The 13,031-nt window shown below is 40.5% G+C and overlaps 1 protein-coding gene across 1 annotated transcript; it reads left to right on the top strand.

The window, feature by feature from the left end:
• The first annotated feature begins 1,674 nt into the window (after positions 1 to 1,674).
• Positions 1,675 to 11,446, top strand: tyk2 (tyrosine kinase 2). The gene is made up of 24 exons (XM_005939906.3): positions 1,675 to 1,850; positions 2,401 to 2,574; positions 2,692 to 2,815; positions 2,978 to 3,107; positions 3,195 to 3,358; positions 3,550 to 3,928; positions 4,023 to 4,208; positions 4,515 to 4,672; positions 4,770 to 4,887; positions 4,989 to 5,172; positions 5,406 to 5,524; positions 5,617 to 5,778; positions 6,287 to 6,374; positions 6,579 to 6,703; positions 7,046 to 7,181; positions 7,571 to 7,722; positions 7,839 to 7,989; positions 8,076 to 8,179; positions 8,279 to 8,468; positions 8,788 to 8,906; positions 10,210 to 10,382; positions 10,466 to 10,583; positions 10,686 to 10,796; positions 10,887 to 11,446. Exons 2-24 carry the CDS (start codon positions 2,403 to 2,405, stop codon positions 11,001 to 11,003), a joined length of 3,480 nt encoding a protein of 1,159 aa, XP_005939968.2. The 5' UTR covers positions 1,675 to 1,850; positions 2,401 to 2,402; the 3' UTR covers positions 11,004 to 11,446.
• The last annotated feature ends 1,585 nt before the right edge of the window (positions 11,447 to 13,031 follow it).

The raw sequence follows: 13,031 nt of genomic DNA, 5'->3' as shown, positions 1-13,031 counted from the left end.
CTGATGCTAATACCAGCATTGGCATGAATACTATGGTACTTGGGTCGATCCCCTCTGATGAGCAGATGAGCAGCAGATGTAATGGCCACAGGAGGACTGGGGGGCCATCACAAAGAAGTTAATTATTTTGGCAGATGTTTACTTTGCGCAAGACACATGGGTAGATAGTTGCACAGTGTTTTTCAACTTAAAACACTTAATAAATCAGTTAATAGACTTTTATTTCAGTTGTGTTTTGAGGTCTTGTGTAGAGCTGTATTTCAAGCTTTCAAAGAAAGCTTTAATGCCACATCAAGAAGTTTAGGCATGCCATTATGATGTTCCTAAATCGTGGGTGTCAAACTTCAGTCCTCGAGGGCCAGCATCCTGCTTGTTTTTGAGATATCCCTGCCCTACCTGCTGCTATTACCTGGATCAGGTGTGTTTTGCCAATAAGAAGCTACAAGGGCAGGTTAGCTGGAAATCAAGCAGGACAGCGATCCTTAAGGCCTGGAGTTTGACACCTGCATCCTAAATGATCTGATGCGTGATTTTCACCTTCAAAACATGAGAGCTGACTAATTAGGTCTAAACCAATACTTTTAGCAAGCACAAGTTGATTTGTTTATTTGGATGTTTTTGATTCAGTCTTAGAGAGATGCCAGTGAAGAAAATATTCATCCCAGGTTTCCAGGGAAAGATTTTCCAAAACATTATACTTTAAAATATACATTGTTCCCATGTTAAAATGCAAAACAAGTGACTTAAACATATCAACAAAGTGTGTCTAATGAGAACATAAATCAACAATTAGGATATTGCACTTGGAAAAATGAGACATGGTTAGGCATAGGTTATGCCACCAAAAGGTATGCAGAGTTGTTATTGGATGTTTTAATGGTATAAAAGTGGCACAAGAGTTTGTTTAATATTGTTATAGGAATCATTTTTAGGTTAACATCTGTAAAACTGAAGCCCGGTATAGAGTGATAATATTTTTGCAGGTCCAGAACACCTGGCCCCTTGCGGTGTGGAGGAGCAACAGCTTTACTCAGAGTCCCTCCTGAATGACTGGGCCTACCTCTGACATAGAGCCCAGACACCCTGCAGAGTAAGCTCATTTTGGCCCCGTGATGTCATCCTTTAAGTCACTACCCAAAGCTCCTGGTCATTGGTGTGGGTGTAATAACAATAGCTAATAATAACTATTTTATTGCAGTACCACTTTTAACACACACAGTTTTCTATATCTTATTTAAGGTGTAATGAACTGAGAAAGATGGAAATTCCCTGCATTGTGGGCCACCCTAATGAAAAAAACAAATCCTGTAAACGCCCCTGCTTAAAAAAAAACAAAACAAAAAAAACCCCCAAATGAAATCAGGTAGAAAATACAATATTGACTTAATCTATGGACTATGAGTCTGGGAGAAAGATTTATTACTTTACATTTTTGGCTGTGCGGAAGGAGAAGTGAGATAATAGATATATGCTTGTAATAATATCATAGGACAGATATTATTACAAGCATATATCTATTAAGAGTCTTTCCTCTACTTTGTTAGTCTGTTCCTTTCTTTGTCTTTGATTTACATTAAGCGGAACAGTTTAACGTTTTATTTTGAAAGGTACGTGCTAATGCGTACCCGCACGCTAGCGACGGAAGGAGTGGCCCTGCGTCTTGGTTTCGGGAAGTAGCGCGTTGCCGTCGTTGCTCACAGTTCGCGAGAACCCGAGAGTGTAGGCGGCGGTGGGGGAAATACGCTCGCAGAACTATGAAGCTTTAACTGTCAATCATATTGACGTGCTGAGGTGTCTTTTTTATGTTTTTTATTTTTAATGCGAAACTTTTAGAAGACGCTCGTCAAACGGTAAGATATTTTACTGTCGCACAGGTTGCTAAGTTTACAGCTCCGACTTGCTGTTGATATATTTCCTTGTTGTGGTGTCGCGTACGCTGTTGAGTGCATACGAGGCTTGATTTAGGCCTCGCGATAACGCGGTCAGTTTGCTTTTATATAACGTCAGATAGAAGGGAAAAAAGCTAACTTTTGTTGTACTGTGCGTCTCCGTATAGTTTAATCGGTCCCCTCGAATAGTTAGTAGCTTGACGTGATGTAAACAATACGTTATAAGGCGTAATCCCTGATAGGCCTATCGACATATTGATCGGGTTTTCTGACGTCATATTTGTTAAAGCAATTTTTTTTTCTTCTTTTCTTTTTGTTATTTGGTAAGCTATGAGGTTTGTTTGTTTTGTTTTGTTTTTTTAAAGACAGAAATGTATAATAAAAGCAATACATTTTATTTGAAAGAAGCTTTAAACTTACTCTTGTTTAGTATTTATGTATACCACAGTACGTTTATGTAGCTGAATTTCTTAACGCTGTGGTCAAAGTGCCGTTTGTCTGTGTGTGTCAGTAATGGGAGGGAGGTCCAGATCTTCAGGATCGTTTTCAGGCCTGAGTGAGCCTCCGAAGGATCAGGGCATCCATGTCTACCTTTTCTGGACAAAAGATGGGAAGAAATATTTGTCTCACACCACAGGAGAGGTCACAGCGGAGCAGCTGTGTATCTCTGCAGCAGAGACCGTCGGTAAGAGGAAAAGGCTCCACCAAATGCACAGTCCAGAAATGAAAGTGTTTTCTCTTTTCATGTGGTATTTGAGCCTGCTAGTGGCAACAGTGTGTAACATCAGTGTTTCCTCCTCAGGGATAACGGCTCTGTGCCATTCACTGTTTGCGCTGTACAACCCAGAAAGACACTTTTGGTACAGCCCAAACCACATATTTAAGGCAGAGGAAAACCCGAGCCTTGTACTTCGCTACTGTATGAGGTGAGTCTGTGTTTGTTTAACACTGTACTTGTGACACAGATAACATACAAAACAAATTTCCCACATGTGGGACTAATAAAGGTTATCTTATCTTATCTTATCTTATCTTATCTTATCTTATCTTATACAGCGAGGATGTTGATATAGTCTTTTTGTATTTAGGTATTACTTTCGGAACTGGCATGGACTGAATGAAAACGAGCCCATGATGTGCCGCTATCCTCCCAAATCTGGTTCAAAACGGGGCTTCCCTTTACTTGACACCATTTCACTGGAGTATTTATTTTCCCAGGTTGTTTTGGGGTTTTTTTTTAATGGCATGCTTTTACACTCATAATGTTCCTGTCTTGACAATAATATAGTATCTTTTCCAAATCAGGCTAAGTATGAATTTGTGAATGAAGTGGTACAAATGGAAGACGTCAAGACAGAGGAGGAGCAGACTCGCTTCAAAAATGAGAGTTTGGGAATGGCTGTGCTTCACCTCTCATACCAGGCAATTAAAACGGAATCAACTTTGCAAGATGTAGCTTCAAAAGTCAGGTATATACTTTGGCTTGATCACACCGCAATCCCTCCTTCCAAATAGTGTTTTAAGCTTTCATTCTTAAATGGCTTATAATATGTTTATATCTTGTACTGTTAATGTTATTTTCTGCTACTGTAACAAATGTCTTTTTAATCCAATCTAATCAGTAAGTTCAGATAATATCACTATACCTCTTTTTTTTCAGCTTTCTAGACTGCGTTCCAAGATCTTTCGCCAAACACATTTCCAGAGACAACTTCCTGACTAAACTCAGGATCCAGCGAGTGTTTAAAGACTTTGTGCGGTCCTTCCAGCAGCACACAGTGGATCGGGGCAACCTGTGCATTGAGGAAATCATGTACAAGTACATCGCTACACTCGAGCACTTGGCACCGCGTTTTGGCACTGAGACTTTCCCCGTAACCCGCCTGGATCTGAGGGACGAAGATGACCGAAGTGGCTCGTGTTCCAGCACCACCCACGCCCAGTGTGGTTCAAAAGACAACTTCTGCGGCCCAATATCACATGAAATATCGGTGTCCGGTACTGAGGGGATTCAGTGGAGGAAGGTGTCTGCTCAAAGGGTCTGTATAGACACTGATGCTGGCATATTGTATATGTTGGTTGAGTGGCCTTTTGGGGATTTTTTTTTTTAATTTGTTCAATCTCTTTACCCAGGCACAGGCAAATAATTACATGGGGAATGGCTACATAAACTACATGAGAAAACCAAAACAGCACTCCAGCCAACCAGATGCAGACACACCCAATGACTGGACCTTCTTCAGCGAGTTCCCTGAAATAACTCACATAGCCATTACTGATTCTAATGTGTGCATCAGCACTCGAGACAATCTCTGTATGGTGAGACCACTTGTTTGTTTTTTTAATGTAAAAGCTGCAATGCATTCACTTAATTGGTAAATGTCTTTGTAATGCATTAGTCCAATGGATAAAGTGTTTTTAGTCATTCAACTAATTGCTCAGTCTTTTGAGGATGTTTTTATAGACAACACACTATACATTTCTGCCTAGATTCTATATGTGTTTGACTATAAAGCCTCTCGGTTTTGACTTTGCTTTGGGCAATTTATCCTGTTTTGAATTTGTATGTGTCAGTAGGTGGGAGCTCTGATTGTAAGCTAGTGGTGTTTCTGTATATGTATGTAGGAGGTTCAGATGATCTCCAGCCAGGAGGCCCATTCCTTCGTCTCCCTCCTAGATGGATACTACCGACTGACTGCAGACGCCCACCACTATCTTTGTCATGAAGTGGCTCCCCCAAGGGTAGTGTGGAGTGAAGCAAATCTACTGCATGGACCTATGCAGTGAGTTTTCTACCCTTATATACATGCACATTCAGACACAGAAAAGGCTATGAAGAAACATGGTGTGTTATGTCATAACTCCTGTGTGTTTTTCCAGTGATGAGTTTGTGCTGTCTAAGCTGAAAAAGGAGGCAGAGGATGAGGGAACATTCCTCGCTCGTTGGAGTGTTGTTGACTATAACTGCATCATCCTAGCTGTTCTAATCAAGAATCAGGTGAGTCAACACCCACCCTCTTATATGGAAGTAGTTGCAGTGTAATGATGGTCGAAAAATAAACCCGATACTTTCCCTGCACCTGTGTTTTGTGCATACAGGATGGTGTAACGCGAAGCCACAAGCAGTTTCGTGTTCACGTAAAGGATTCAATGCTCTGTCTGGAGGGCTTGGAACGACAGTTCCCCAGCATGAAGGAGCTCACCGATAGCCTCAAGTCGTTTGTCCTCAAGTCTGGTTCGGACAGCTTTACTGTCAAAAAATGCTGTTCGCCAAAATCAGGAGGTTTGTGTTCCTTGTTTTGTTCATGTATCCAATATTATGCCTCTAGAGTCCTGTTGAAGCCCCCTTTGAATTCAGCCTTGTTTACCTCTACTCAGTTTTTAAAATTAACTGTAATAGTTGCGCTAATGTTCCTACTTACTAATTGGGGTACCCGTATCCCTGTTTAGGAATTTAGGTGATATTTAGGTTTTTAATCAGAATTGACTGTGTTTGTTCTGCTGTGTGTGGTGCAGAGCTATCCAACCTTCTGGTGAGGAGACACAATGAATGCGATGTTCACGCCGAGCCCTTATCCCAAACCTACAAGACCCGTCTAATGTTCCCCCAAATCAAGGACAAAGATATCAAACAGGTGACAATGTCCACTCGCCACCTTCATAGTCATAGAGGATTAGTTGTCCTCTGTCCTGTAGCTGACTGTACGGGTGTTTTATTTTGGAGCAGGAGCAGCATTTGGGTCGTGGCACCAGAACTAACATCTACTCAGGACGGCTGTTAACGCAGGAAAGAGAGGAAAGTGATAATGACGAGTTCAACAACAACTCTCACCGAGGCCACCGAGTCGTTCTTAAGATTCTGGACCAAACCCATGAAGATATTGCTCTGGTAAGCTGTTTGAAACTCACTCAAAAAATGACACTTTACTGTGCTGAATGTGCTGAATGGGCAGCACGGTGGTTAGCACTGTTGCCGCACAGCAAGAAGGTCCTGAGTTCAATTCCAACATCAGGCCGGGGTCTTTCTGTGTGGAGTTTGCATGTTCTCCCCGTGTTTGCGTGGGTTCCCTCCGGGTACTCCGGCTTCCTCCCACTGTCCAAAGACATGCAGCTTGTGGGGATAGGTTAATTGATAAATCTAAATTGCCACTAGGTGTGAATGTGCAAGTGAATGTGAGTGCGAATGGTTGTCTGTCACTGTGTGTTGGCCCTGCGACAGACTGGCGACCTGTCCAGGGTGTACCCCGCCTCTCGCCCTATGACAGCTGGGATAGGCTCCAGCGCCCCCCGCGACCCTGAAAAGGATAAGCGGAAGCGAATGGATGGATGGATGTGCTGAATGTAAACGGTTGTTATGATCTTGTCTGTTCTGACGTTTACGTTTTCACTCCTCTTAGGTGTTTTTCGAAACCGCAAGTCTCATGTGCCAGGTATCCCACCGTCACCTGGTGTTTGTATATGGCGTGTCTGTCAAAGGATCTGAAAGTAAGAGATGTAGCACTGTTCCTCCTCACTTCCTCATTGTTATTTCCCCATCACACACATCAGTGTATACAGTCAAATTTCTGATTTTAGTACTAAGAAAACCATGTTGCATATGCAAAATCACCCTAACCATGTTCTATTTTTACGTTTTGCTCGTGCGTATATCATGAACCAAACCTCTCAGACTTGTTCCTGTCTTTGCAGACATCATGGTGGAGGAATTTGTGGATTTCGGGCCTTTGGATGTCTTCCTTCGCAGAGAAAAGAATGTGTCTGCTGGGTGGAAATTCATTGTTGCAAAACAGCTTGCCAGTGCCCTCGACTATCTTGTGCGTTCTAATCCTTATTTTTGACACTGATTATATTTCAGTAAATCTAATTGATTTCAGTGAAGTTTTTTATCCAGTGTTACTCTAAGAAATAAGCTGCTGCAGACCCATGTGTAAAATAATTGAACAACAGAATCAAGTAGTAGTTCTTTCTTACTGCATGCCATGTTTTGATTTTGAGATGCTGCTATCAGGCAGGAAGTGAAGTAAATGTCATATCACAGCAAAGTGTAAGATAAGTGCTCCAAGTAATTTTTTTGCCTATTGACTAATAGCAGTAACAGTTTGTGTTATTTTTAAGAACACTCTGCTTGACCAACGGTGCTATTTTCCTTATTCTAGGAAACCAACGGGCTGGTTCATGGAAATGTCTGTGCCAAGAACATCCTTTTGGTGAAAAATGGTCTAGAACCTAACACTACTCCTTTCATCAAGCTGAGTGACCCAGGAATTGCTCTGGGTGTTCTTTCACGGGAAGGTCCGTACCACCACCTCGCTTCAGTTTAAGTGTTATGTGTCTCTATACACGGTCAGCTTCAAGAGTGTTCTAATTTATGTACTTTGCAATCAGATTTAGAAACAGGAAATCTCTAATCTCTTCTCGTGAACCATTTCCTGCTGTCTTGCAGGTTTGGTTTAAAATATGTTGTTCAAGTGTGTCAAAAATAAAAAGTCGAGATGAGAGATGCACGAAAGTAAAACAAAACTCTTCGTTATTTGTTTTGCACTTGCTGATGTTGAATACCAACTTTATAGATGCTTCTGTGTTTGTCACCATCTATTTAGTTCAGTTAGGAGGAGTTCTCCTTCAGATAAGCCAGAATAAATATCCTACACTAACTTGTGTTATTATTTTGTGCCATGCAGAGCGCCTGGAACGTATCCCATGGATTGCCCCTGAGTGCATTGACAGTGGTTCAAACATAGGCAGTCATGCTGACCAGTGGAGCTTTGGCGTAACGATGCTTGAGATCTACAACAACGGTGATCTTCCCTTCAACTTCAACACATTGTCCGAGGTAGGCATGTGCTACAGCTCGGGCTTTTACTCCTCTTTCAACAACCCAAAGTATCACATCACATATTATTCTTCTGAATTGTAATCTTAACACTTGAGTCTCCCCACCCCAACCAGAAAGAGCGCTTTTATCAGCAAAAGGGCCACTTAGCTGAACCATCTTCCCCAGAGTTGGCCAGGTTCATCAACATGTGTTTGACCTATGAGCCTGAGGAGAGGCCGTCATTCCGCAAGGTGCTCAGAGAACTCATAGAACTCATGAGGAAAGGTCAGTGTTTGCTCGATTACTTTATCTCCTTTTTTAAAACTCTGTTGCAGTTCATTCAATAAACAAGTGTGTGTTTCTTCATCCAGGTTTTGTCATTCAGTCTGTTATGCCTTCCAGTGAAGCTTCAGCTAACACAGACCCCACTGTGTTCCATAAACGCTACCTGAAGCAAGTGCGGATCTTAGGAGAGGTTAGTACCACACAGCAGTAGTTTGCTTTTCGTTGTATTAGCTGGAGTAATCAAAAAAAAAAAGCTGGAGTAATCATCTCCTCATTCTTCTGTTTATAGGGTCACTTTGGAAAGGTGACTCTGTACTTGTATGACCCAGCCAATGACGGGAAGGGAGAGCAGGTGGCTGTGAAATCTTTGAAGCAAGAAAACGACAAAATTTCTGACGGCTGGATGAAGGAGATTGAAATCCTGAAATCTCTTTATCACAGCAACATTGTGAAATACAAGGGCTGTTGCACAGAACTGGGTGAGTCCTCGCTTGCCTTTCTGTCTGCTTAAATATCTGTTTGAGCCATATGTCAACAGAGTCTGCATGTGTAAATGAGTGTGCAGTACAGCTCTTGTAACCTGCGGTGCTCAGTGGATCATTCAGCAAATTGATTTTTGGTCCCTGCTGTTCTTCTGTAAATATTGGAAATCCATTTGAAGTGCACCACTGTTTGTGTTGTATGTCAATATTTTGAGCTTTTAACACACAGCATGCTGAGCAGCACAGCGAAGCACCAGAATAAGAACAGGTTTTCTTGTCAGGAAGATAAATTCACTTTTGCATTGTCCATTGACAGGAGGGCAAGTCGTCCAACTAATAATGGAGTACCTTCCTCTGGGGAGTCTGAAAGACTACCTCCCCAAACGTAACCTTCCGCTGTCTCATTGTCTCATGTTTGCTCAGCAGATCTGTCAGGTGAGTTGTGGTGGTTTAATATTTTGTGCTAGCGCTGTATTACTTGTAAACACCATATGTGTCTATCCGTACAGCCCAACATTTGAATGAGTTACTGTACGTACTTCTTTTTTCATAAATTAACATGACTTTTTTTTATTATTATTACACTTTACTGTTTTTTTTTTTTTTTGTTTTTTTAATGTCTAGACCCTTTTGGCCTTGAATCTGAGCTGGTCTGCTTTTTCTTGAGTGGTCGTGACTTCCGCTCCTAGCTTCAGCTAAACTTTCATATTTTCTGGTGTGAAAACTGCTGAGATGTCAGCTTGTATTCTCCTCTGTTCTGAAGAGAGTCTCCGTTTTTCTGTTTGCTTTTGTGCAGCATACAGTGTAACAGCCTGAAGGAGATAATCCATCACATTAAGCTTTAATTCCATTTTACAGCACTCTGTTTTTGTGTGTGTGTTTTGTCATTAATTCATTCTGTCTGAAATAAGTAGTTTGATTGCATTGGCATTATGTTATGCTGTGTTTTCTCTCAGTAACCTGGGAAATGTCCTCCAGGAAATAATCATTCAACACCCAGAACCATAATTTCATAGCAGCCTTGGAAAAAATAGCCAATTTCTGATTGAATTTATTGTTGATAATAAAGTAATATTAGTTTTTATTAAGGGCTCTTGATGGGAAGCTTGATTTTTAAAAGTGTAAAATATTGCAGAAGATTAAGAACAGGGCTCTGCGAGGCTCTTTTGTGAAATTATTTTGATCTAACATGTTTCAGCGATGGTTCTAGGGTGTAGATGGGTGTAGATGGGTGTGGAGGCATAGTTATCACATTAATGGTCTCTGTTATGGCATGCAAAGTTGTCAGCAAACAAAGATACAGTTGAGTCTGCGGGGAATGCAATTTGCTTTGCAGGTTTCTGGTTGTAGATGAAAGTATTGGATAAACTGACATTTAGACCTGGTGATGGTGTTTAATGGAAAATATTCATCTAATGATTCTTTACCACAGGAGTAATGCACATGCTCAATTTTAATGGCAGCATATTTAATAGATAATTAGATTGCTTGCTCAGAGCCATAAATTTAATCCTTAATATTGCTAGAAGAAGATTTCAGTGATCACCACACACAGATCTGTAAAAATAGCTTTTCTGACCTGTTTTTATCTGAATTGCTGTTGCAGACTGATTGACAGGCATGAAGGAGTTACTCTCCGTAGGGACATGTTTTTTTGCTTTTTACCGTGGTTAAAATAGCAGCTGTTTTTGAAATAAAAATGGCATCCATCTTTTTATTCCTGTTATTTTCTTTTAAGGGGATGAATTACTTGCACTCAAAGCGATACGTCCATCGCGATCTGGCTGCCCGTAATGTCTTGGTGGAAAATGACAGTCTGGTAAAGATTGGAGACTTTGGCCTGACGAAGTACATCCCTGAGGGTGAGATCTACTACCGTGTCCGTGAGGATGGAGACAGTCCAGTGTTCTGGTCAGTTTACGCACTTAGACTTGTCACTCATTGTGTTGTTGTGTGACTTTGTCCTCTAAATTACATTTTTAAAAATTTTGTAGGTATGCCATCGAGTGCTTGAAAGAGAGTAAATTTTCCTTCTCCTCTGATGTTTGGTCCTTTGGAGTTACACTGTATGAGATCCTGACCCGCTGTGACCGTCGCCAAAGCCCTCCAGATGTATGTCATCACCGGCCTCTTTTTCAAGTATTTCTTTACTGAACCGGCCTTATCGATCAATCTCTGTGAATTACACAATCTGTTCTTATGTATCTTTTGCAGAAGTTCTTTGAAATGATGAAGGAAGCTCAAGGACAGATGACTGTGGTGATACTGATAAAACTGTTGGAACAAGGGTTGCGATTGCCTTGCCCTAAGGACAGCCCACATGAGGTAAGCTCAGAAGCCCATAAATCAAGTTCAGTACTTTTTGGCATTATGAATGGTATAGGTTTTTTTCATGATTACTTGTTTTTTGAACAGGTGAAGATATTAATGGAGCGGTGTTGGAGTGCAGATCCTTCAGAACGGCCAGATTTTGAGTCCCTAATTAAAAAGTTTCAGAGTCTACGCCAAGCATACTGGCAGTCCTTTTCATAGTCTCAGATATGCTGATTTGCTGACGGGGACTATGTGGAAATCCATTTGACTACAAGTCATCGCTTTGCTACAATGGCAACCATATATTAAGGGGAGCCAGTAATGTGTTTCTTGCCTCTATTAAGAGATATATTTGCAACCTTTTCATAATAAAAGCACACTGCTATCCTCTTATATGTGATGTTAACACAGTAATGAATTTCATGGGCAAAAACTTCATGTTTGTCAAGAGTTAATGGTTTGCATATATCACAGTGAGTATTAACAGTTTGTGTACGGTTGAGGGATACTGTATTTCATTTTGTTTAGTTATTGTACATTTTTGACTGTTTAATTTTATAAACTTTAAATGAATAATTCAGAATCTAATAAACAATTTTCCACAAGCTCTTTTATTAAAGCCTGAAATAGACTGATGACTCCATCAGTGGGTCTACATGTTACCTGGTTTTCACTCATTTTTTACTATTCTACAACACTATCAGTGATATGTACTTGTAATGCTTTTATTTTAAGGGGTTGCTTTTGAAATTCATATGGAGAATTTCACTGATACCAGTCTCAGGGCTCACGCTCATGGTCACAGGGGCTTTCCTTCCAAAACACTCATGCCTCTTTGTTTCCACACATCTGCATTCTCTTTGGTGCATGACTGCCTGTTATTTGCTGTTACTCTTAAAACTGTCAAAACACAAATGCATAAATGATCATACCAGAGCTTTACTCATTAAAGCTTTTTCAAAATCATTAAACACAAAGTCCAATCTTATTTTGAATTTATAAAAACTCTTAGGGCTTTCAAAATGGCACCTCTTAAGTATAGAGCTGTTAACTGCAAACACAATGGGGAAATGCTACGAGATCAGAAGAGACAATGTGTAAAGTCACAGGGACGTAAACTTCAGATTGGCTATGACATCTACAAAGAGAAACAGTCTCTACAACTTGGCACTTGACTCTGTCCAGTATCTTTAATGGAAACATGCTAGTTGATACTTTAAAAAAAAAAAGAAACAAATTCCACTTGGCGGTAGATTTTGTTGCATATAGTAAGTATGGCTCCTTATTTTTCTTCCTGAAAACTACAACTCTCATGCTCCAAATTAAAACAGAAACAAGGATGAGTCAATTCCAAGTAGCCTTTCTAAAAAACAAAACAAAAAGCAAACTCTTTTTGACGTTACTGAGAAAATACTTTCAAAGCTAACCATTCATTTTCTGAGAATGGCATCTCTGGCAGCTTTCAATCAGCTTTCAGCTCACATTATAGCACTGACTCAGCTCTCAGAAAATTTTTAATGACACACCACCTGATTTTTGATTGAGTCTTAATAGCCTGATGCTATTGCTTCTTAGTGCCGCACAGGAGACTTCTACATATGCTGGAAAATTGTTTCTGTCTAGCCGAAACAGGGCCCACATGGCTTGGATCACACTAAAGTGGGGATGTGTAGATCCAATCCTATCCAATTATGAATCTGAAAGGACCTCCTCTGAATCACTGATGATGTAATTTTAACTGGACAGATGAAAACCATAGCTAAATCATAATTCTGGCATTTAAATCATAGCTGAAGTTGGACACTGTTACATTTACAAAAGCCCATTCATGCTTTTTGTCTTGCAGTAAAGCAGTGATAATTACTGACCTCCACAATAAGACCATGAGACGTTAAACATATGCAGTTGACAAAGCTGTTGCTACTGACAAACCCCAAGATGAGAGTATTACTTAAATTCTTAGATCATAGTACTTGCTTTCAGCTGAATATGCACTTTAACTCAGGGTCATATCATAGTGTTAGATCTGCAGGAACTGGTCAACTTGTGGTTTACAGAGTTCAGACTAAACATGGTGAAATGTCTTTTAGCCTTTATGCTTCTCACTGCTAAAATTCTGCAAGTTTCACTCTGAGCTTTGCTCCAACTGAGGCCACAGCTTTAAAGTAATGATGACACTTTTACTCATGCTATAAGTTCTGATTTACACTCGCTTTTATTGAACTGGTGTGGAGTCATTTTATTTCA

This window comes from Haplochromis burtoni, unplaced genomic scaffold (assembly GCF_018398535.1).
Source record: "Haplochromis burtoni strain Fernald_Lab_line unplaced genomic scaffold, NCSU_Asbu1 Contig_21, whole genome shotgun sequence".
Classification (NCBI taxonomy): Eukaryota; Metazoa; Chordata; class Actinopteri; order Cichliformes; family Cichlidae; genus Haplochromis; species Haplochromis burtoni.
The sequence above is the reverse complement of the archived record's forward strand: the minus strand, read 5'-3'. Positions and strand labels throughout refer to the sequence as shown.